A 26,520-nucleotide genomic window follows, 5' to 3' on the forward strand; every position below is an offset into this window, starting at 1 on the left:
CTATTTCTCTTTCTCTCTCTCGGATCAGCTAGCACATGGTTAGGCCCGACACTGGCTCAGCCAGGCCTAGGAAATTTGCCCTTTGCTATAAAGGAACCGCTGGGCCCTATGGTGTAGCAGAAAATATGCAGTCTTGTTAGTGCTGGCTGTTAGTTCTACTGCTTCCAGTCTGTCATCTTCAGGCCCTGCCAGCCCTCCTAGCTGCAGCTGCCTGACTTCACTGCCCATGACATTGCAATCCTCACTACTGGCTCCACACCCAGCTCTGAGAGTTTCCCCTCAGTCCTCTCTGGCATGCCTCTCCAGTCCTCCTGACTGCACTCACTCACTAGCCTGCTGTCCTCTCTGACTCCTAATGTTCCTCCTGTCCAGATCCTTCATGCTTTCTTGAAGGGTTCCGTCCTGCACCCGAGTCCCAGGAACAAAGGTCACCCCCCCCCCCCCAAGACTCTGGAGCTCCCTCCAACGCCTAGAACTCCATCCTCAGTTCTTCCACCTGGCAACTACTTCGCAGCTGGTCTGATCCTGGGTATTTCAAGGAGGCCTGCCCCCTGCCAATCCTATTTGGTAATTGGTCAGGGCTCACTGAGACACCCCAGACAGCTCCACCTCTCTTCCCCTCCTCTTCTTCTAGAATCCTCCAGAAGAAAGAGGGAGGTGACAGTGGAGTGATGCTATCTATTAGTCACAGCCGCTGCTCTGAGCCACTCCCAGCCCACACAGATAAAACAAACAAGCCTAGCAGGTAGGCATGCATAAATTTGCCTGTACTACAAAAATCCTGACCTAAGTAGAGGGCGCTACAAATGTATGGGTGTGTTTTTCAAACCATAGAATTTACATTTTAAAAAATCCACCCATACATATTTAGGCCTTTTTCACACAGGTGATCTGATCAGGCCCGCCTGTCAGTTTTATAGGTGGACCCAATCGGACCATCTATTGCCTTCTATGGTGCACTGGATGTCAAGCAGAGCGGATACGGACCTGTCATTTTCCTGCTCAGCGGGGATCAGCAGACAGATCCCCTGCTGAGCAAGCGGATCCACCCATCTGAAAGAGCTCTTTGGACGAAAAAAAGAGAAGTCCATCAAGTTCAACCCAGCACAATCCTATCCAGAGGAAGGCAAACAAACACAAACACTTCCTGATCCCCCAAGAGGCAAAATCGGATATTCCCTGAATCCACGTTACCGATAAATACGCATGCATGAGTAAGTACTGGCAGTGCCAGGATTTACAAGCATTTAACAACACATAACATTTTCTGTAATGCATTCGTATAGGCAAAAATATGCTGCTGCTGTAGCTCCCGGGCGCTACAACAACAAACGTATACTTTGCATGCCCATGTGCCATAAATTATGATTGTGTGCAAGAGTCCTTATGGTTTAGTGTTCTCTTTGTTTTACAACCTCTCAATTTTTATTACCCATCAGGTAGACAAACTGACAGCCACCATAGGTTGTGTGCTGGAACTACAACTTAGTACAATATCGTGCTGTCATTTATTGAGAGCCTTACCGAGTGATTATGTGCAGTGATAACAGCAGTGCCACCCTCGGTGTAGTGCGTCATTGTGAAGTTGCCAGCAAACAGCCCCCTGGAAAACAATTAAGCATTTAAATTAGCAAAGGCAGGGAAAAATAGCCAGACATTTTGCCATCTTATTTCCATTAGACGACATGAAAGCATTTGCTAAAAATATTAAAATAGAAAAATGTATAATCGCCATCTGTGTTTTCAAATAGATTTCTGTCCAGAGCTATAAATGGGAGAAAATGAAATGAAATTATTATGTGAAAAACAGCTATTCAGGAAAAAAAAAAAAAAAAACCTTACATCAGTAGAATATATATTATTTTTTCATACTAGAAGAACCAAATAAACGAATTTCCTGCATGTTTTTTTGATCTTTGACCTTTTAAAGAAGAACAATGTGTGAGATTGTGAGATGGGGAGGGACCTTAGCGTGTAAGCTCCTTGTAGGCAGGGGCTGATGTAAATGTACAATATGTACAGGACTGCGTAAATTGTTGGTGCTATACAAATTCCTGTAATAAAACCACAAGCCGAGCACAAATGTTAAGAAGGCCAAAAGATAAAGATGTCAGATAATAGTTATTGGCACTCCATTGCCATACGCAGAAGGACCTGATCATGTAGAAGCTAAAGATGAGATTGTTGGGCCATCGTCCAAATACCAAACAGAACAATTACTACTTTGTACAGTTTGAAAGATTTTCCCCTTTGCTGTGTTTGAGTCAGCACCATGTGTGTTGTATTATATTTAATTACGTTGCTCAACTATCAAAGATTAAAAAAGAAATGTAAAGAAAAAAAGCAATATCCTAATATAACTTGGGACCTCTGTATCTCTGGGTCTGTTGACATAGTGGTTCACAATGCACTGCGTGATAGTTACACAAAATGTACAGTAAATAGAATGTGAAGATCCGGCTCAGTAAAAAAAAAAAAAAAAAAAACTATTCAGAAAACAATAGCCTGGGTTTAAATTTGTACATTAAGGATGAGGTCGCATATCAACAGGTCACTGGCGAGAACTACGTCACTCCTTCACTGGCCAGATGAGCAACTCTTGTTCTGACCAATAGGCCTCAAATACAACAGGGGTTCCGGCCATACACCTACCTCCCTACATTTTGAGATGGGAAAGAGGGACACCTACTAGCAAATGTGTGTAGGTATAGGACACGCCCCCCTTCCACACCCTCTTAAAGGAGAATTAACCAAAACAAAAAGGTTAATTAAATCCACAAGAGCTTTTTTTTTACCACTACTAATCCTTTACATTGGCTTTGAAAATTTACAAATGCGCCAATTTAGAAATTGGATGAAAGATTTAGCACTGGGAAACACTTTTTGAAAGATAAAAAGTGCATTTTAGATACAACTATATGGATCAGACCAAAATGAGGGACAAATGAGGAGGAAAGAGGGACAGAGGGACATTGCCCCAAATCAGGAGCAGTCCCTCGAAATCAGGGACAGTTGGGAGCTATGCATACAGCATAAAAACCAGGTGATTGTGGGTGTCCGGAGGCATAGATGCAGCATAAAGTCTGCTGCCAGCGGTCTGTGAAAATCACTGAATGGCTAAATTATGTCATGGCTGTATACTGTTCCAAGTGCTACTCACAGACAGGGTCATATGCATACAGGGACGTCCACAGTGAATACTGCTAGGAACAGGACCCAGCTGCCACGTATTTTAGCCAGTCATTGATTTTGATGCACGCTTCATCTTTGCCTCCCAGTTGCATGAACCAAAACTGCTTGCGCGCCTGATCAACTACTACAGAACGCAAATAACCAGCAAAATGTCCAGCACATCCAGCCAGTGAGGGAGCAACACATGGAAAAAAGGTGAGTATTCAGCTCTGTGCATCAATCATGGCCACCAGGACACTCCATGCTGTCACGCAGTGGCAGTCCCTCGCCCTGAGTATACCAGGACACACAGGGGTTACTCTCTTTTTCCTAACTCTCAGTGGCCAAAACAAGTGTCAGTGTTGCAGGTAAAAGCACAAAGATCAAATGTCAAATAATTACTTGCAGCGTTTTTCCTTTTCATAACCATTTTTTGCTTACTTGCAAAGAACCTTTGACCTTGCTAACATATATCTAACTTCTTCAAGAATAGTCACTCACCTAGCTCAGCTCCTCCTTTCTTGTACGTCATCATAGCCCTCTCCCATACCTCCCAACATTTTGAGATGGGAATGAGGGACACCTACTAGCAAAAGGTATGTAGGCATAGAAAACGCACCCGCCTCACCCACTTAAAGGAGAATTAACCAAATAAAAGGTTAATTAAATCCACAAGGGTATTTTTTTACCACTACTATTGCTTTACATTGGCTTTTAAAATGTACAAATGCAGCAATTTAGAAATTGGATGAAAGGTTTAGCACTGGGAAATAGTGATGGCCGAACGGTTCGCCCGGCGGTCGTTTCGCGGCGAATTTCCGACTTTCGCCGTCCGCGGGTTCGAACGCCTTTTTCCGTCGTTCGCCCCGGCGGACTTACGTGTTTAATGTATACAAGAACTTTAACCTTTCGTGACACGTTTATCATGTGTTACAGGACAACCAATTGAGACATGACAGCTCATGGACACTTGGACATTCCCCCTAACCTATAAATACACCCGATCCGGTGGCCATTTTACATTCTTTCTTCTGTCACTGTAGGGAAAGGATCCTGTGTGGAGTAGGGACAGAGAAAACGCTAGCTATTTGGTACACAAAAGTTCTTTTCAGGACTGGTATAGGTGTTAGGTCAGCAGCCTGAGTTTCTTTTGTCAGTTTAGATAAAGGGACAGAGCGCTGTATGCTGCTATTTTAGGGACAGCTCAGCCAGATTAGTCTTTCTTCATCATCATCATCATCATCATCATTAGCTGTTACTATCAGGTCCACAAAAGAGCTGTTCCAGCTAATCGTTCCAGCCTACTCTTTTTTGCCAATTTGTATAGGGACAGGCAGGAAGCAGTGTGTCAGGCAGTGAGGATAATTTTAAAGACTTGCTGTTACTATTAGTTCCACAAAGGTTCTTTTCAGGACTGGTATCAGTGGTACGGTAATAGGCTTGTACACGTATAATATTCTTTCTTCCAAATATAGAAAGAATATTATACTTGACTGCTGCCCTTCTGCTGCAGTCTGCTAATCATTCACAACTCACTTGTTCCACAAAGCTCTTTATCAGGACTGGTAACTTGGTCTGTCTAGGGTGCTACGGTACATAGGCTTGGGTGCGGTACAGTCTGCTGTTCTGTAAGGACCGCTATCGGTCCACAATACATAGGGTTGCCGTGCACTACTGCTGACCGCTGCCCTATACTGCAGCAGTCCTTCATTGGTATAGGGACTGACGTACAGTCTGCTAATCACTAACACACAACCTGCTTGGTCCACAAAAGTTCTTATAAGGACTGGTAACTTGGTATAGGGTGCTACGGTACATAGGCCTGAGTGCGTTACAGTCTGCTGTTCTGTAAGGACCGCTATCGGTCCACAATACATAGGGTTGCCGTGCACTACTGCTGACCGCTGCCCTATACTGCAGCAGTCCTTCAGCGGTATAGGGACTGACGCACAGTCTGCTAAACACTAACACACAACCTGCTTGGTCCACAAAAGTTTTTATAAGGACTGGTAACTTGGTATAGGGTGCTACGGTACATAGGCCTGAGTGCAGTACAGTCTGCTGTTCTGTAAGGACCGCTATCGGTCCACAATACATAGGGTTGCCGTGCACTACTGCTGACCGCTGCCCTATACTGCAGCAGTCCTTCATTGGTATAGGGACTGACGTACAGTCTGCTAATCACTAACACACAACCTGCTTGGTCCACAAAAGTTCTTATAAGGACTGGTAACTTGGTATAGGGTGCTACGGTACATAGGCCTGAGTGCGTTACAGTCTGCTGTTCTGTAAGGACCGCTATCGGTCCACAATACATAGGGTTGCCGTGCACTACTGCTGACCGCTGCCCTATACTGCAGCAGTCCTTCATTGGTATAGGGACTGACGTACAGTCTGCTAATCACTAACACACAACCTGCTTGTTCCACAAAAGTTCTTATAAGGACTGGTAACTTGGTATAGGGTGCTACGGTACATAGGCCTGAGTGCGTTACAGTCTGCTGTTCTGTAAGGACCGCTATCGGTCCACAATACATAGGGTTGCCGTGCACTACTGCTGACCGCTGCCCTATACTGCAGCAGTCCTTCATTGGTATAGGGACTGACGTACAGTCTGCTAATCACTAACACACAACCTGCTTGGTCCACAAAAGTTCTTATAAGGACTGGTAACTTGGTATAGGGTGCTACGGTACATAGGCCTGAGTGCGTTACAGTCTGCTGTTCTGTAAGGACCGCTATCGGTCCACAATACATAGGGTTGCCGTGCACTACTGCTGACCGCTGCCCTATACTGCAGCAGTCCTTCAGCGGTATAGGGACTGACGCACAGTCTGCTAAACACTAACACACAACCTGCTTGGTCCACAAAAGTTTTTATAAGGACTGGTAACTTGGTATAGGGTGCTACGGTACATAGGCCTGAGTGCGTTACAGTCTGCTGTTCTGTAAGGACCGCTATCGGTCCACAATACATAGGGTTGCCGTGCACTACTGCTGACCGCTGCCCTATACTGCAGCAGTCCTTCATTGGTATAGGGACTGACGTACAGTCTGCTAATCACTAACACACAACCTGCTTGGTCCACAAAAGTTCTTATAAGGACTGGTAACTTGGTATAGGGTGCTACGGTACATAGGCCTGAGTGCGTTACAGTCTGCTGTTCTGTAAGGACCGCTATCGGTCCACAATACATAGGGTTGCCGTGCACTACTGCTGACCGCTGCCCTATACTGCAGCAGTCCTTCAGCGGTATAGGGACTGACGCACAGTCTGCTAAACACTAACACACAACCTGCTTGGTCCACAAAAGTTTTTATAAGGACTGGTAACTTGGTATAGGGTGCTACGGTACATAGGCCTGAGTGCAGTACAGTCTGCTGTTCTGTAAGGACCGCTATCGGTCCACAATACATAGGGTTGCCGTGCACTACTGCTGACCGCTGCCCTATACTGCAGCAGTCCTTCATTGGTATAGGGACTGACGTACAGTCTGCTAATCACTAACACACAACCTGCTTGTTCCACAAAAGTTCTTATAAGGACTGGTAACTTGGTATAGGGTGCTACGGTACATAGGCTTGAGTGCGGTACAGTCTGCTGTTCTGTAAGGACCGCTATCGGTCCACAATAGATAGGGTTGACGTGCACCACTGCTGACCGCTGCCCTATACTGCAGCAGTCCTTCAGCGGTATAGGGACTGACGCACAGTCTGCTAAACACTAACACACAACCTGCTTGGTCCACAAAAGTTTTTATAAGGACTGGTAACTTGGTATAGGGTGCTACGGTACATAGGCCTGAGTGCGTTACAGTCTGCTGTTCTGTAAGGACCGCTATCGGTCCACAATACATAGGGTTGCCGTGCACTACTGCTGACCGCTGCCCTATACTGCAGCAGTCCTTCATTGGTATAGGGACTGACGTACAGTCTGCTAATCACTAACACACAACCTGCTTGGTCCACAAAAGTTCTTATAAGGACTGGTAACTTGGTATAGGGTGCTACGGTACATAGGCCTGAGTGCGTTACAGTCTGCTGTTCTGTAAGGACCGCTATCGGTCCACAATACATAGGGTTGCCGTGCACTACTGCTGACCGCTGCCCTATACTGCAGCAGTCCTTCAGCGGTATAGGGACTGACGCACAGTCTGCTAAACACTAACACACAACCTGCTTGGTCCACAAAAGTTCTTATAAGGACTGGTAACTTGGTATAGGGTGCTACGGTACATAGGCTTGAGTGCGGTACAGTCTGCTGTTCTGTAAGGACCGCTATCGGTCCACAATAGATAGGGTTGACGTGCACCACTGCTGACCGCTGCCCTATACTGCAGCAGTCCTTCAGCGGTATAGGGACTGACGTACAGTCTGCTAAACACTAATACACAACCTGCTTGGTCCACAAAAGTTCTTATAAGGACTGGTAACTTGGTATAGGGTGCTACGGTACATAGGCTTGAGTGCGGTACAGTCTGCTGTTCTGTAAGGACCGCTATAGGTCCACAATAGATAGGGTTGACGTGCACCACTGCTGACCGCTCACCTATACTGCAGCAGTCCTTCAGCGGTATAGGGACTAAGAGTTTTGTCACAGGGTCATTTAAAAAATGACATGCAGAGGAAGAGGCAGGCCCTTCCGCAGGGGTGGTAGGGGTAGGGCAGGAGCAACAGGCTTGAGCCAAAGTGGGAAGTTGCAGAAGGTGCGTTCAATTACTTTAAAGGATGCACCAGACTTGGTTGAGTGGCTCGCTCAGCCTTACTCTTCTGCACCCTCCTCATCCTCTCGATCTGCACCCTCTTCTTCACTCTCTGCTATGTGCACCCCCAAAGACACTACCACCAACAACACGACCACCACCACCACCACCACATACCTTCCGCTTGAGTCACTGGAATTATTTTCCGATCCATATCAAGAGGACATTTCTGATGCGCAGCCACTCTTGGTATTGGATCAGGAAGAGGAGGTAGCAACAAGCGCTACTCAGCAGTCTGACGCCAGTACCCAGATCAGCCCAAGGAGGAGGTTGGTCCCCGGTGTTGCTGCCTACTCTACTTATAGCGGTGGGGAAGGTGACGTTGATGATGACGTGTCTAGTGATGTCACGTGGGTGCCCACAAGAGAGGAAGAGGAGGGGAGTTCAGAGGGAGATATGGACCAGCAGATAGGGAGGAGAAGCAGCAATGACTTACATTGCACAGCAGGGACAAAGCAGACTGCAAATGTATCAGGAGCGAGTCATCGACCATGTACGGTCACATCTGGCGCTCCCAGGACACCGGCACATGGCTCCGCAGTGTGGGCTTTTTTTAACGTGTCCGCTGCTGACAATAGCGTTGCCATCTGCAATCTTTGCAGTCAACGCGTTAGTCGCGGTAAGCCCAATACTCACCTAGGGACGACCGCCTTAAGAAGGCACATGAGCAGCCATCACCGAGCCCAGTGGGAGCAACGGAACACACAAAGCCACACTGCAGGCTCTCACCGTCCAGCCTCGTCTTCTACTTCTCCTTCTCCTCTCTCCTCACAATTGTCCTCCACTCCACCTTCCATCACGCCAAGCTCACATTTTTCTGCAAAAAGGCAGGCTTCCGTGGGCCTAATGTTTGAGCGTAAAAAAATGATGACGCCGGATAACCCTCTTGCCCAACGGTTGGCGGCTGGCTTGTCAGAACTCATAGCCCGCCAACTACTGCCATATAAACTGGTGGACTCGGAGGCCTTTCGCAAATTTGTGGCCATTGGAACACCACAATGGAAGGTCCCAGGAAGGAAGTATTTCTCAGAGAAGGGCATCCCAGAGCTATATGGCCATGTTCAGCGGCAAGTGAATGTATCTCTGGCACACAGTGTCGGTGCCAAGATACATCTGACCACAGACACGTGGTCTAGCAAACACGGGCAGGGAAGGTATATCAGTTTTACTGCCCACTGGGTGAACCTTCTGACGGCCGTCAAGCATGTAACCCGTGGCACCCGTGTAGATTTGGTTTTACCGCCACGGATTGCATGCAGGCCTGACTCTTCTTCTCCTCCTCCTACTCCATCCTCCTCCCTCTCCTCCTCAGCTGCCTCCTCCTTTTCCGCTGCTAGCGTCTCTTCCACTGCACCGCCCAAGCTCCCCAGAACCTATTCCACATGCCAGGTGAGACGTTGCCATGCCGTGCTGCGTCTGTTGTGCCTGGAAGCAAAGAGCCACACTGGCCCGGCACTCCTTTCAGCTTTGCGTTCACAGGCAGATGAGTGGCTAACACCGCTCAATTTGACAGTTGGTAAAGTGGTGTGTGACAACGGTGCCAATCTGCTTAGCGCATTGAAACAGGGCAAAATCACGCACGTGCCGTGCATGGCACACGTCTTAAACTTGGTCGTGCAGCGATTCCTTGTCAAATACCCTGGGGTCCAGGACATCTTGCGGCAGGCAAGGAAAATCTCGGCCCATTTCAGAAGATCTTACACGGCCATGGCTCGCCTTGCTGACATTCAGCGGCGACACCATCTGCCGGTCAGACGTCTTATTTGCGATTGCCCGACGCGATGGAACTCAACCTTCTATATGCTTGATAGGCTGCTCCAGCAGAAACGTGCAGTTAACGTCTACCTGTATGAACTCTGCGAAAGAAACGGTTCTGGGGAGCTGGGTTTTTTTTCACCGCGCCAGTGGCTGCTCATGCGCGACACATGCAGACTTCTGCGGCCATTTGAGGAGATCACCAAACTGGTCAGTCGCAGCCATGGCGCCATCAGTGACATGGTACCTTATGCCTTCTTTCTGGAGCGTGCATTGCGTCGTGTCATTGATCAGGCTGTGGAGGAGCAGGAGCGGGAAGATGAGGAAGTCGCAATGCTGGATGAATTCCCAGGGGGGGCTACTCTATCTGAGACAAGTCAACAACAGGAGTCTGATGAGGAGTCAGAGGAGGATGGTGCCGGGGCGGATGAGCAGGAGCAAGAAGAGCATGCTTTAAACCTTTCTGGGATCCCTGTTGTGCGAGGATGGGGAGAGGAGAATGAAGAGGACGACATTATCCTGGATGATGAGCAGGAGCCAGGCCACCACACCGCTTCCACTTTAGTGCAAATGGGGGCCTTCATGCTCCAGTGTTTTAATAGGGACCCCCGTATAAAAAGCATGAGGGTCAAGGACCAGTACTGGGTGGCAACGTACTTAGACCCCCGGTACAAACACAAAATGGCGGAAATGTTACCGCCGTCGCAGAGGGCTGTCAGAATGCAGCACTTCCAGGCCTTGCTTCGAGAAATGCTGCATTCTGCTTTTGCGTGCGCTGGCAGAGGAGCAATTCCCACTCCCAGAGAAGGATTTGCGGGTACCAATCCAACAGCGCCTGCAAGAAGAGGCCGGTTTGAAGATGTGTTGGTGACTTCGGATATGAGGTCATTCTTTCAGCCGACCCATCGACAGGTGTCATCCGGATCCAGCATCAGGGAACGCCTAGACCGTCAGGTGTCCGACTACATTGGGTTAACGGCCGATGTGGACGCTCTGAGGAGTGATGAACCCCTAGACTACTGGGTGGGCAGGCTTGACCTCTGGCCAGAGCTTGCCCAATTTGCAATCGAACTGTTGGCTTGCCCCTCATCCAGTGTCCTGTCCGAAAGGACGTTCAGCGCAGCAGGGGGGATTGTGACCGATAAGCGTACTCGCCTAGCTCACCACAGTGTTAACTACCTCACATTTCTAAAAATGAATGAGGCATGGATCTCGGAGGAATTCAACACATGTGATCAGTAGACCATGTATATGTCTATAAACAATTTTTGGAATCAAGCACACAGACCTTCTTAATTCATTTGGCTCACTTCCCTGACCCAAAAAAGCACACCGTACTATATGCCCCTACCCTCCTCTTTGAAGAGGTTGAGCGGTGTCATATTTCTACTGGGGCTGCTTATTATGAGGGGTTCCCACCATCCCTGTGCTGTGCTGACTTCCTCCTGGGTGTTCTTATTATGAGGGGCTCCCACCATCCCTGTGCTGTGCTGACTTCCTCCTGGGGGTTCTTATTATGAGGGGATCACACCATCCCTGTGCTGTGCTGACTTCCTCCTGGGGCTGCTTACGGTGCTGCTGTCAGCGCTGTATGTCACGGAGCTGCTGTCAGCGCTGTATGTCACGGAGCTGCTGTCAGCGCTGTATGTCACGGAGCTGCTGTCAGCGCTGTATGTCACGGAGCTGCTGTCAGCGCTGTATGTCACGGAGCTGCTGTCAGCGCTGTATGTCACGGAGCTGCTGTCAGCGCTGTATGTCACGGAGCTGCTGTCAGCGCTGTATGTCACGGAGCTGCTGTCAGCGCTGTATGTCACGGAGCTGCTGTCAGCGCTGTATGTCACGGAGCTGCTGTCAGCGCTGTATGTCACGGTGCTGCTGTCAGCGCTGTATGTCACGGAGCTGCTGTCAGCGCTGTATGTCACGGAGCTGCTGTCAGTGCTGTATGTCACGGAGCTGCTGTCAGCGCTGTATGTCACGGAGCTGCTGTCAGCGCTGTATGTCACGGTGCTGCTGTCAGCGCTGTATGTCACGGAGCTGCTGTCAGCGCTGTATGTCACGGAGCTGCTGTCAGCGCTGTATGTCACGGAGCTGCTGTCAGCGCTGTATGTCACGGAGCTGCTGTCAGCGCTGTATGTCACGGAGCTGCTGTCAGCGCTGTATGTCACGGAGCTGCTGTCAGCGCTGTATGTCACGGTGCTGATGTCAGTGCTCTGTATTACGGTGCTGCTGTCAGTGCTCTGTATCTCCTGCACCCTCTTGTTTGCCTACCCTGGTCCCTGACCTTCCCTCTCCTCCATTGCCTTCATTAGCTCCATAGTCCTGAATTGTCAGAACAATTTCCCAAATAAAAAAAAAATGCTTGTAGTTATCGATCCCAAATTCACCTCATACATGTATTATGCTATTGTCCAGGTGGTGGGACTACGTGCTACCCCCTAATAATTACCCCGTGGCCGCAAATTCGACCTAAAGGTTTGCGAAATTCGCCTCCCATTGAAGTCAATGGAGCCCGCGGCGAACGGTCGTTTTCGCGAACGTTTGTGTCCGTTCGCGTTTCGCGTTCGCGAAACGTCCCGTCGGAAGTTCGTCCATCACTACTGGGAAACACTTTATGAACGATAAATAGTACATTTTATATATAACTATATAGATCAGACCAAAATGAAGGACAAATGAGGGGGACAGAGGGACATTGCTCCAAATCAGGGACAGTCCCTCAAAATCAGGGAGGGAGATATGCTCTCCTCTTTTTGGAGTTTAATAACTTTAAACTGTAAATCCCCACAGTTTTTCACCTTAATGCATTCTATGCAGAGCCGGTACGGGGGGGGGGGGGGGGGGGGCGGAAGGGGTGGATGCCCTGGGACTTACAATTTATTGGGGGTGCAGTGAAGTGTCCTAAAACAGCCGTCTCTAGTTTGCTGGAACTGCCTGTTTCCCCAGTAACCAGTGACACTGCGTGCGTGCGCCTGCCCCCTCGTTCTCACCACAGGTCTTGGAGTTGACAGAAGACCAGCTTGCACTCATGAGCTGCGAGTAGGGGAGTGACATCACATGCGCACCCTGCGCCTCGCCCCCGGCTACTCAAGGTTCCCGGGCCCTGGCTTTCCATATCTCGCAGCTTCGGCCCCTTTGGTATTTCAGTTGTGCCCTCCTGCATTCAAGGAACGTGGGCCACATGTTAACCAGTGATCACTAATGGGCATCTTTATATTTTTTTGTCTGATCCATACTTAGTTTAAATAACATATATGGGTGTATTTCATCTATATATATATATATATATATATAGATATATATATATATATATATATATATATAGATATATATATATATATATATATATATTATAGCACATTTCTCCCTCTTTTTCATAAAGTTTATATACAACTAGCTGATTCATAGGCTCTTGTCTCATTTTCAGAGAAAAAATTCTGCTTTTTCATTCTTCCCTGGATGATTTCTGGCAATTCTACATACAGGCGCCCCCTTCCCTTCTTTATTTGAATTCTGATTTTAGTAAGTACCATGATTGAGACTTCAAAATTGCTGATATATATAGTATGGCTTTATTGCAAAAACGTTTTTTTTCTCTTTTTTCTTTTACTCCCTCTTTTGCGGTCCTTATATACATATATATAATTCTTTTGGCAAGGGTTATGGAACCTTCTACATATCGGTACATTTGGCCTTATGAACCCTGTTTCTGTTTTTGACAGCCAGGTCTTTTAGAGCGCTCGCTATGGTCACATGAGTGCCTTTGATCTGCGGCTTCCCTGTGGTGGTGGCCTCTTCCCCTGTTCTCCCTCCTCCCTTGTGTTATCATCTACTTAGGGTCTATAGGGTCCCAGGCGATGAGTCCTTTTGGCCCTTTTTTGGCTCTTCCAGCATTGGAATTCCTGCATTAAAAATAAGTCTCTTATGTTTTTTTACTTTGTATTCATTTATTTTTCTTATTTATGTCTATATAGTTACTTTTCTTGGTTCCCGGTTGACGCATACTTCCCCTGATGAAGCCTGACAGGCAAAAACATGTTGGGATAGTGTATGACATTCAACCCACAGTGAACCTTCTTTACAACCACCATCAGGAATTTCTTATAATAAATTTGAGTGTTTGATTACGGCCTCTTTTAAAAAAATAAATTTACCTATTTTTTGTACAATAATAAATTTGTGTTTTGTAAAAAAATCTATTTACTGTATTTGAGTGTTCTATCGTCATGATATTATTCTATTAAGCACCGTTGTAGTCCCTTTTTCTTTCTCCTTTTCTTCCAAATTACTAATGGCCATATTTTTTATTGTGCACACTGCTGGGCATATTTTGTTAAAAGTCATGCTGATGGGTACCTTTTTTTATGTTAAGGGGCACTCTGAAGTACAAATTTTATTTTAAGGGGCACGCTCATGGGTATATTTTTAATGCGCACGCTGATGGGCATATTTTCTTAAGGGACACACTGATTGGCACATTTTGGTGTGCCCTTTAACATAAAATATGCCCATCAGAACACACATTAAAAATATACCCATCAACGTGACCCTTAAAATAAAATGTGCCCATCAGAGTGCCCCTTAACATGAAAGGTGCCCATCAGTGTGACCCTTATTTTATGTTAACTCTGATGAGCAGATTTTATTTTAAGTGCAACAGTGATGGGCAAATTATTTATTAAGGGGCACTCTGATGGGCAGATTTTACATTAAGGGGCATGTTTTATTGTACCCTTAATATAAAATGTGCCCATCAGGGTGCCCCTTAATATAATTATAATAATAAAAAATATATTCAAATCTTCATCTTCACCCTGGGCTCCAAATGGCCTTGTGCCAGTACTGATTCTATGCATTAACCACTTGCCAACCAGTCACTGTATATATACGGCGGCAGGTCGGCTTGATTCTGCAAACCGTGCATGTGACACTGTGGGCACGCATGTCTGTCGGCAACCCATGATCACGGTACACAGAGGCAGAACGGGGATCTGTATGTAAATAAGGCGGATCCCCGTTCTGACAGGAGACATCATGGAGATATGCTATTCCCAGTCATTGGGAACAGCGATCTCTGTGGTGTTCCAGTGAGCCCAGCCCCCACACAGAACACACCCAGGTAACATAGTTAACCCCTTGATCGCCCCCTAGTGTTAATTCCTTCCCTGCCAGTGTCATTTATACATTGATCAGTGCATTTTTTTTGCCACCATTTCCAGTAAAAACATAAAAAAAAAAAAAGTCCATAAATCTTTTACATAGTTTGTAGACGCAAACTAATTAATATACGCTTATTGCGTTTTATTTTACGAAAAATATTTAGCAGAATACATATTGGCCTAAACTGATGAATACACTAGTTTTTTTAATATTTTTTTGGATATGTATTATAGCAGAAAGTAAAAAATGTTTTATTTTTTCAAAATTATCCTGCTGGGTTGAAGGAAAAAAAAAAACTCCTAGTGTGTACCAGACTTAAGGCAGGGAGTAAATCTCTCTAATTTGGGACTCAAAAGCAATAAAAGCTATTTTTCTTTTTTATTAGAATAGGGGAGGGATAGATTCTGCATCAGATTGTCATTGTGGTCTGTATTCCCCTTGGGGATTTCTCCTCAAATTTTGTACCTGTGCAAAATTTACCAGGACATGAAGTAAGGGTTTGCCTCCTCAATGGGGCCACATAAAGAAATAAAAATCAGAGGGCTGTATCTTCTACCACATAGTGCAGAACTAATTCTAATTAATTTAACTAAAACATTTAAAAAAAAATGTAAAAACAACTGAAAAAGTCAACTTGACTCCTATTTGGAATAGTGTCTGCTTGCCTTGACCATTTACATTCCAGTCAGATGGTTGCCGCTATGCTGCATCAGGCAGCAGGTGTGGATTTAAAACAGTGTCAAGCTCATTCTTATCTGTAATCTAATTCATTCAGCAGATCTATTCTGAGGCAGGATCTAATTTACTGGTAATGGCACAAGCTAGGTCGTTGACCTTGCAGGCCCTACTTCTCCTTGATTATATTATACTTGCTGCAAGTCTGCAAACAGAAAGATAAAATGGCACTTGTGTGCGATATTAACATAATCTCTGCACAACAGGAGTGTGTGACTTTTGCTGAGCCTTGGTCTCATGCTTAGTGAACACGCCAGGCTTCCAAGGTTGGAAGTCTACTTCAGCTGAAGGACTTGTGCTATTTACCACACGGGAGAGGAGGGAACACAGGGATTGTAACTGATGAGATTTATTATTTCTTAGGAAAATCCTGTTTATGTTTTCAGTGTCTTGCCAAGCATTAAGATAAAGTGTATTTTCACTTTTGCAGTCAAATTTGAGAATTTGTTCATTATTTTGTTCTCATTCACACAGCATACCTAAAAATATTTTATTTTAAATATTTCTTACCTTTCTAGTGTTTTTTTTGGAACAGGCCTTTTGACATAATGCAACCTACTCTGAACAAATGTAACCACTTCAGCTCCATAAGATATGACCAGGCCATTTTTTGCGAACAGGCGCCGTCGTATTTTACCTGACAATTGCGTGGTTGTGCGATGCTGTACCCAAATAAAATGTATGTCTTTTTTCCCCACACAAATAGAGCTTTCTTTTAGTGGTAATTGATCACCTATGCTTTTTTTTTTTTTGTGCTATAAACAAAAGACCTGACAATAAAAAATAAAAATTATATATATATATATATATATATATATATATATATATATATATATATATATAAACAATAATGCGGATTGCTGCACAAAATTCTTTTATTTGCAAAAAAGATCACAATCTCAATCTCATGTCTGTGAGAAAGGGCGCTAGCTTCATAGCCTGAAACCGCGGCTGCCAGTGGTACCTGGTACTTTTTTTGCTATTTCTATCTGATGTAATCTTTTTTGGAAATAAAATTATTTTGTGCAGCAATCCGCATCGTTGTTTCTACATATCTGTCCTTGGGAAGGTCTAGATTGCTTGCACTTCAAGGATCGTTCAGTGCATCTTACCTCTACAATTGCGATATATAATATATATACACATATATATTTTTACTTTTTGCTATAAACAGTCTGTTTAAAAAAAATAAACAATAGCATTTCTTAAACCATTTAGGTCAATATGTATTCTGCTACATATTTTTGGTAAAATTCCAGTAAGCGTATATTGTTTGGTATAGCAGTAAAACTGCTATACAGTGGCCATGAAGTGGTTAAAATGGAAAGTGAGGAACAAAGTAAGGGCAGGCTGAGTTGCATCTCATTACATAGTTTGATACATAGTTGGTAAGGTTGAAAAAAAAACATACCAGTCCATCCTGGTCAATCAGTGTGGGTGGGTGTTTATGTCAATACTATTTCCCAAATCCCTGTATATTGCCTTTACCAAGATACCCATACAAGAGTTTTTTTTTAATTAGGAACACTCCCCACTGACATCACCAATTGTGGAAGGAAGTTCTGCACCCTTTCCACTCTGACAGTACCCCTTACGCAGTTAAAAGGTTAAAACGCTTCTTGTCTAACTTCATTGAGTACCTACAGGCCCTCTTAAGCGACTTGAGACTGAATCATTTTCTCCCGATGCTAGAATCACCATTTAGATATTTGTATATCACTATCATATCCCCTTCTTAAGCGTCTCCAAGGAGAACAAGTTTAATGCTTGTAGTCTTTCCTGGATTTTCTCCATGTCAGGAGCATCTAGTGCTCCTGCTCCTTATTCCAGCATCCGGGGTTTTGGCTATGGCACTCTCCCTGTATGTCTGTCAACCTGCAAGGTGATTGATGTGATCTGGGTGGAAACCAAACCTGTTATAAGCCAGCCAAAACCTCACATGCTGGTGATTAGGGATGAGCTTCATGTTCGAGTCGAACATCAGCTGTTCGCCCGTTCGGCTAATTCCGAACATTATGGGCCGTTCGCACCAAATTCAAGTGGCGCGTCACGGCCCATAATTCAATGTGGCATCACAGTGCATTGCTGGCTGATGATTGTCCAAGCATGCTTGGCCAATCACAGCGCCGTCTGTACAGCGAGCTGTAATTGGCCAAAGCCAGGGTGGCTTTGGCCAATTATGGCTCAGGGGGTTTAGTACACGCCCCACACTATATAAGGCCGCCTGCGCGGTGGCCTTGCATAGTGTGTTGCATCGGTGGAGAGAAAGATAGACGGAAAGACAGTGTCTTTGAATTTCATTTGAAGCTGTTGCAATTACAGCCAGTGTATTGTGCCACCTGCACAGTGTACAGCTAAAGCTACCCCAATTGCTGGTATTCTGCTGGTCCTATACCACAGGCAGCTGTAGCAATTACAGTTGGTGTATTGTGCCACCTGCACAGTGTACACCTAAAGCTATCCCAATTGCTGGTGTTCTTCTGATCCTATACCACAGGCAGCTGCTGCAGCAATTACAGTCAGTGTATTGTGCCATCTGCATAGTGTGCACCTAAAGCTACCCCAATTGCTGGTGTTCTACCGAGCCTATCCGCAGGCAGCTGTAGCAATTACAGTTTGTGTGCTGTGTCATCTGCACAGTTTGCACCTAAAGCTACCCCAATTGCTGGTGTTCTGCTGATCCTATCCGCAGGCAGCTTTAGCAATTACAGTCGATGTACTGTGTCATATGCACAGTGTGCACCTAAAGCTACCCCAATTGCTGGTGTTCTGCTGATCCTATACTGTGGGCAGCTGCAGTAATTACAGTCGGTGTACTGTGTCATATGCACAGTGTGCACTTAAATCTACCCCAATTGCTGGTGTTCTCCTAGTAATAATACTACAGGCAGGCAGTTGATTCTGCTGGCTGCAGTATAATCAGTATATACATCCCAGCTTTGTGTAGCTACATCTCCCTGCAGGCCATTAGTATGTCTGGAAGGCCAACAAGGAGAGGCAGACAGTCACGAGCCAATAAAAGAGGGCAAGCAGGCTCTGTGTCTAGAGGCAACAGTGCTGGTCGTGGACACGGTGCATACTCATCAGCACGTGGCCATGGGACACGCTTGTCCTTATTTTCGGCAGCTGGCCGCAACATGCCAAAGACTTGGTAGAGTGGATGACCAAGTCATCCTTATCCTTCTCATCCTCTCTCACCCAGGCTCAGGGTACTGGCAAAGCAGCTGCCAATGCGGCCTCTTCCCTCATCTCAATAGCATCAGACACTCCTTCCCTAGCCCCAACATTTCCTCCCGAGTCCCCCGAACTGTTTGAGCACAGTGTTGAGAACATGCTCCATGAGGATGCCCAGTGTTTTGAAGGCTCTGATGAGGATACCCAGCTGGAGGAAGGCAGTAACGTGAGTCCAGAGAGAGGGGATGCCCAAGAAGGACAGCAATCTGCCAGTTATGTTCCCCCAGCTGCAGCATACTGCAGGTGGGTTTGCTCCAGTGATGAGGAGGGAGGGGATGATGAGGTCCCTGACTCCATGTGGGTGCCTGATAGGAGAGAGGAGGAGGAGGAGGCGGCGGCGGCACATCTCCGAGGCAGGATGCCCTCCAGGGGCCAGCTTAAGGGCAGCACACGACTGCATCACACAGCAGAGCTCCTCATGTGCAGGGCTCTGCCTGCGCATTATTTCAAAAGTTCTTTGGTGTGGGCTTTTTTGAGATGAGTGCATCAGATTGCACCGCTGCTATTTGCAACATATGTCTCGAGCGTATCCTGCGTGGCGAAAACATCAGCCGCTTGGGCACCACATGCTTGACCAGACATATGTCGACCTGCCATGCAGTTCGTTGGCAAGTGTACCTAAAAGACCCGCACCAAAGAACAAAGTGGACCTCTCCTTGCTCCTCATCAGCTGAGATCTCCTCCCCACTGATGCATTATGCATGCATCAGTGACACTGTCCCTCTTGTCCACCTGTTGGAGCACACGCTGCATGGAATAATGGACAGGGCACTTGAGGCAGAACAGAGGCAGGAAGAGGAGGACTTCCTTGCCTCTCAAAGCCCCCTTTATCCAGACAGTGTTCCTGCTGGCCTATCACACAGGAAGAGGACGAGGATGAGGAGGATTGTGTCAGCATGGAGGTGGAGTCTGGCACTCAGCATTCGCCTTTTAGGGATCATTTACAGTCCCAAGAAACCCGTGGACTTGTACGCGGCTGGAAGGAGGTGGCTGCGGATCATGTCGTCCTTAGTGACCCAGAGGACTCCAGACCGAATGCCTCAGCTAACCTACGCTGCATGGCCTCCCTGATCCTGCAAAGCCTGCGGAAGGATCCTCTTATTCAGCAGATCAAGGATCCATGGCACAAGGGTAAGGTTGTGGACCTTATCTTGCCATCGCAGAGGGAGCAGAGGATGAGACATCTTCGGGAGGCCTTGCAGAAAGGTCTGTGCAATGCGTTCCCAGAGACTGGGAGGTTACAAATTCCTGGTCCTGGATAACTTGTTGCTGAGGCTTCGGTCAGTCACAGAAGGAGAGGTGGAGAAGGTCGCCGTCTGACCGATGCGTTCAGACAATTTTTTTAGTCCGCAGCCCCAAGATATGATCAGTTCTAGCAACCATCACCAGCATCTGATTTACATGTTGCAGGAATACCTAGGGGCAAGATCAGACTTGGACACCTTTCCCACCGAAAATCCTCTTGGTTACTGGGTCTTGAGGATGGATCACTGGCCAGAGCTTGCATAGTTAGAGCATGCAATTGAGCTACTGGCTTGTCCTGCATCCAACGTTCTTTCGGAAAGGTGCTGGAGGCTTTGTAACCGATCACAGGGTGCGCCTGTCCACCGACTCGGTTGATCAACTGACCTTCATAAAAATTAATCAGTTGGATCACCACCAGCTACCAAGCATCTGAAGCTGATGTAACTGAATACTTTTCTTTGAAATGTCAGATCCCTTCAAGACTGCCTGTGCTGATGCTGAGTGACTATCCTCTTCCTCCTCAATGATCACGCTGATAGCTTGGAAGAACATTTTTGGTTCTGGGCGCCGCCACCAGTGGCTAAGGCTCAATTTTTCAGCCCCTGTTTAACAGGGGCGTGTAATTAAATTTTTTGATGCAATAGTTTGCAGCAGGGCTCATTCCTGCGCTCCAACTAGAGTATCTGTAAGGGGTTGCAGTGTCGTGGCACCAGCACCAGTGCCCAAGGCCCAATTTTTCAGCCCCTGTTTAACAGGGGCGTGTAATTACAATTTTTGATCCAATACTTTGCAGCAGGGCTCATTCCTGCTCTCCAACTAGAGTTTCTGTGAGATGTTGCAGTGTTGTGGCACCAGTGCCTAAGGCCCAATTTTTGTGCCCCTGTTCAACAGGTGCATGTAATTACAATTCTTGATATAATATTTCACAGCAATAGTTTGCAGCAGGGCTCATTCCTGCGCTCCAACTAGAGTATCTGTAAGGGGTTGCAGTGTCGTGGCACCAGCACCAGTGCCCAAGGCCCAATTTTTCAGCCCCTGTTTAACAGGGGCGTGTAATTACAATTTTTGATCCAATACTTTGCAGCAGGGCTCATTCCTGCTCTCCAACTAGAGTTTCTGTGAGATGTTGCAGTGTTGTGGCACCAGTGCCTAAGGCCCAATTTTTGTGCCCCTGTTCAACAGGTGCATGTAATTACAATTCTTGATATAATATTTCACAGCAGGGCCCATTCCAGCGCCCACCAAGTGTAACTTTGAGGACTTACAGTGTTATGGCACCAGCACCACCACCAAAGGCCCAATTTTTCTACCACTGTTCAACAATGGCATGTAATTATAATTCTTGATATAATAGTTCACAGCAGGGCGTTCCAGCGCCCACCAAGAGTCACTTTGAGGGATTACAGTGTAGCGGCAACACCAACACCTTAGGCCAAATTTCTGCAGAGCATATAGGGCAGGCCCCTACTTTCAAACATCCAACTTACAAAAGTCTCCTACTTGCAAACAGAAGGAGATAACAGGAAGTGAGATGAAATCTACACCTAGGAAAGTAAATTCTCTCATGTGAGTCGATATATAAAAAAGTATCTCATCTCCACTAATGCTTTATCCCAATCTTGTTTTACTAAAAATTCCACATTTTCAAAAAATATCGGTCATTGGGACAGAAAGTGAGGTGCAATCTTCTGAAGATGTGCACAAACAGCAAAAAAAATGTTACAGGGGTGATAACCCTTCCCTATGTTTTCCAAAAAGCTTAAAAATAGATTTGTTGACTGGAGCTACACTTTAAAAATGTACCAGTTCAAAATTACAAACAGATTCAATTTAATAACAAACCTACACAGTCCCTGTGTTGTTTGCAGCGTCTGTATACTGCTGTTCTGAGTATATAGGGCCTGGGGGCCCCGCACCTTTCCTTTTTTTAATTTGGGTACGGGGTTCCCCTTAATATCCGTACAAGACCCAAAGGGGCTGGTAATGGGCGTGGGGGGTACCCATGCCATTTTCTCAATGATTTTCATCCATATTGCCGGGATCAGACATTACATTAAAACTGCAAGCAGTTTTAAATGACTTTTTTCCGTTAGAAATGTAATTTTGTGCAGGGACTGTTCTAAACATGGGAAACACGTGCCACTTCACAGGCATACTATAGATACTTCCAGGCATGATATTTAAAGCAATATTTCACTTTTTTTTCACTTTAAGCGTCATTAAAATCAGTGCTCCTGAAAAAACTGCCGTTTGTAAAAACTTTTTTTTTGCATTGATACATGTCCCCTGGGGCAGGAGCCATGCCCCCAAACCCTTTTTAGGACAATAACTTGCATATTTGCCTTTAAAATTAGCACTTTTGATTTTGAACGTTCGAGTTCTAAAGTTCGTGCAAATTTTTGGTCCTTTCGCAGGTTCTAGTGCGAACCAAACCAAGGGGTGTTCGGCTCATCCCTACTGGTGATAGAGAGTGATACGTGTGTTATTCCTGATGTCTGCCTTGCTCTGCTTGTTTGGATTTCCCTGTGTATGACCTTGGACCGGATATTAGACTTTTCCCTGAACTCAGCCTGCCTTTTACTTGGACTGTCATTGAACCACTATTCTATCTGCCAACCGCAAGTACCTGTTTGCTTTGTTCAGTTCATGCCTGCCCTGGTGTGGTGGCTGGGCAGTATAGCAGTGTGTAAGTCCTGGGGGCAACCAAGTACCGGTAGGCCTGCTTGCCTTATGGGAAAGGGCGCTGCTATAGGTGAAGAATACAGTAGCCAGCTACAGTGTCTGACCACCTGCATTGGGGTAGATGTGACATTATCACAAGCAATTAAAGATGGACTCTGCACATTTCCTCAGCAAATAAATGAGCCTGTGTAAACTGAGACGCCAAGTCCAAGAACTGTCTGTGCGTGTAAACGCACCTCCAGCAGTAACGCAGGAGCCAGAGCCCAAAGTTAACCCACCTGATTGTTTTTCTCCTGACCCCCATATGTTTTCCAACTTTAAACATAGTTGTATGCTATATTTTAAGCTTAAGCCACACTCCTCTGGTTCTGAAGCACAGCGGGTTGACCTGATTATTACATGGTTGCAGGGGGATCCCCAGTCTTGGGCTTTTACTCTCCCCACAGATGACCCAGCCAGAGGGTCAGTTGAAGCTTTTTAAGGCCTTACGTTTACTCTATGATGAAGGGAAGGGCAGAAAGCACCAAACCGGCATAGCATAGCACAATTTATTAAGTAAAATACCATATAAAACAAATAGAACTCAGAAGCGGGTGGGGGGGGGGGGGGGAAGAGGATGACAGTCCACAGTGGATTGTAATGAGCTGGGAACTGTGTGGTAGTCCTTGGTGGAGAAGAAATCCAGCTGTGGTGGGGAGCAAGATAAGCCTGGAGTCCATGCAGGGAGACCGGTGTCAGGCTGCCCTGTGTGGCCGTGAAGGTATATCCAGAAATCAGATTTCCACCCAAAGTGTCCAACTTGAGTAGTGAGAGGAGCTGTCAGTCCAACCACTGTGTGAGCCAGTCAGGACGCGTTTCAGATGCTTAACGACGCTTCCATCAGCCCCGATAGGCCTGCTTGCCTTATGAGAAAATGAAGAACAAAGTAGACCACTCCAGTTCCAGCACATCCTTCCTGAGGACTGGTGACCAATTTTGGATGGTATTCTCAAGATGTGGCCGGACCAGAGTTTTGTAAAGTGCATAAATTAGGCCTCATGTACACTGGACATTTTTACAGCTGCTCCTAGGGGCGTCTGGCCTTTTTTTTTTTTTTTTTTTAACTCACGCATTTAGTGGCAGGGGCTTTTAGAGGCAGGGAAAAAAAAAACCATTGGCAGTACCTCAAGGTACAGCAGAGTTTAGGCAGAAAAAATGCAGCATTTAGCAGCATTTAGTGGCAGGGGCTTTTAGAGGCAGGGAAAAAACCCTATTGGCAGTACCTCAAGGAGTAGCAGAGTTTAGGCAGAAAAAATGCTTGACGCTTCTAAAAGCTGCTAGATGCGTTTAGTGCTTGATGATTAGTATCAATGTCCAGAATAAATGTATTCTGGCCAATGAAATGAACACAGAGGAGCTTGACGCCTGTAAAAGCTCCTAAAAGCTTGTGATGCTGCAGTCTTCTAGGAGAGTTAAATAAACGTCCTGTGTGCATGAGGCCTTAACTCTTGAGTAAATATACCCTTTTTAATGCATACCAATAGTCTGCTAGCTTGGCTTGCTGCAACTTGAGCCTATGATCGCTGAGCCTGTGACCTACTAGGACCCCCTTATCTTTTTTTCCATGATGGATTCCCCCAAAGGTTCTCCTCCTTGCGAGACCCCAAGTGCAATACTTTCCATTTTTCAACATTAAGGCTCCATGCACACTGACGTTAAAATAGCGTTATAAAAAGCTTTTGCGATAGTGTTTATTAGCATTTTTTCACTTTTTTTTTTTGACTAATTTTTTTTTTCTCAATGGATCAAAAACGTTAAACGCTGATGAGCCACGTCATTCATCAACGTTTATCAGCGTTTGGCATTTTTTGTGGTCAGAAAAATTACTTCTGAACGCATTTTTATGGCGTTCAGAAAAAAGCCCATAAACTCCACTGCTGATAAACATCCAACATAAACATAAAAATACATAAATAAACGTGCATGGACACATAGGATAACATAGAAGGGAGTTTATGGGCTGTTAAAAAAAAATGCCCAAACTCCCTAAAAACTGACGTTTATGAGCTTCAGTGTGCTTGGAGCCTTAACCTTGTGTCATGTAGTTGCTGAACCGTTTATTTTATTGTGCTCTTTAACATTTCTATATCCTGCTGTGAAGTTATTGCCCTGATTAGCTTTGCATCATCAGCAAACACTGAGATGAACTATGTATACTAACCTCTATATCATTTATGAATACGTTAAACAGAATTGGTCCCAGGACACAGCCTTGCAGCACAACTTCAGACCATTCTGAGTTTATGCTATTTATCACTGTTCTTTGTACATGTCCCTGTAATTTGTTTTCTATCCATGTTCATACAAGATCATCCATGTCAACAGACCTTAACAATTTAAGTGAATTGTAAATTAAGAGTTTATGGGGTACGGAATTTTCTCAAGATGACACTTTAACTGGTACTGTTCCAGTCACTAAGTTGTCCTTAAAAATTAGGAATAAGATCTGGCTATAACCTGGCTAGGTTCTTTGAGAACTCTTGGGTGTAAGCAATCTGGTCTGACCTCACTTTCTTCCTATTAATATATTATTAAAAATAGTGGGTATTTTTTCTCTTTTACTCTCCGCTAAGTGTCTCTTATGGTCTCTTTTCGCTGCCCCAATTGTGCTGTTACATTAGTCATTGCATTCCTTGTAGCACTGGAATGCTGGCAATGACCCCTCTGTCTTATATTTACTCTCTTTTAAAGGCCTTTTAATGCTAAAGTTGAGCCACTCAAGTTTAACCTCAACTCTTTTGAATGTATCGTCCATTAAAATGCACTGGCTAATGTCATTATTTAATATGTTCCGATTGGTCCTGTTTAATATCTTGTAGTATGGCATGCAGTTTAGAAAAGTTGTCTCATTTGAAATTAAGGCTGGGTTCACACTGTCTTCTCATGCGGCTCACGGCAGGGGTCCAATGTGTCCCTGTTCTCCGTTTCAGGGACGAATCAGGCCCAAATGTTTGCCTGAATTCGGACCTGAAATGGAGCCAAAGATGCACAGGACCCCTGTGCAATGCACTCTGCAGCCGCCACGGAGATGTGAGAGCCTGTAATGATCTCCCGTCATGCGAAACTGGATGAGGGGAATCCCACATGCAATTTGCATAAGTGTGATTCTTTTACTACCCTTGTGCCTCCTTTTCCTATTTATGCTGAATGTAATTACTCTGCGATCACCGTTTCCAAGTTATCCCTCATTTTCACATTTGCAATTAGATCTATGTTATTTGTAATTAGCAGATCTAGCGGAGCATTATTTCTAGTTGTGACATTGACACATGAATTTGTCCTGCAAGTGTTTTAAGAAATAACGAGCCCTAGAGTTCTGTCTGTCCAGTCATTATCTGGATAATTGAAGTCCCTCATTAAACAAGTAATAACATTGCCTGCCCTGCTGCCATTCCTAACTTCTGCCAGGAGATCAGACTCCTCATCCTTCAGGTTCGGGGATCGGTAACATACACCTACTATTTCTCATTTGTTTCTGTTTGTGTCTATCTTCCGAATAAAGAGATTTCCCATGACTACCTGACAGAATGAAAATCAGCAAAAAAAAAAAAAAAAAAAAAAAGACAGGCTATATACTTTCTTCTTGCTGTATACAAAACTAAAAAAATATTGAGCTGAAGGTGCTATTTAAAGAAAAATTTCTGAAAGAAAGCACATACTAAAGATAATACACCCAACTACACATTTCATGTTAGATCGTTCCTTGTGTGATGCCCGCCCAAAACCACCAGGTATGCCC

The 26,520-nt window shown here is 45.5% G+C and overlaps 1 protein-coding gene across 1 annotated transcript in view; it reads right to left on the minus strand.

Moving 5' to 3' along the window:
- The window catches only part of ADAM12 (ADAM metallopeptidase domain 12), a 1,000,652-nt gene that overhangs the window by 510,231 nt on the left and 463,901 nt on the right, over positions 1-26,520 (minus strand). Inside the window, 1 exon segment of the mRNA XM_077455498.1 lies at positions 1,525-1,603. Within this exon segment, the coding sequence (XP_077311624.1) occupies positions 1,525-1,603 (79 nt within the window).

The sequence above is a fragment of the Lithobates pipiens genome, unplaced genomic scaffold (assembly GCF_037356315.1).
Source record: "Lithobates pipiens isolate NorthernLeopardFrog02 unplaced genomic scaffold, aLitPip1_a1.2 Scaffold_25, whole genome shotgun sequence".
Classification (NCBI taxonomy): domain Eukaryota; kingdom Metazoa; phylum Chordata; class Amphibia; order Anura; family Ranidae; genus Lithobates; species Lithobates pipiens.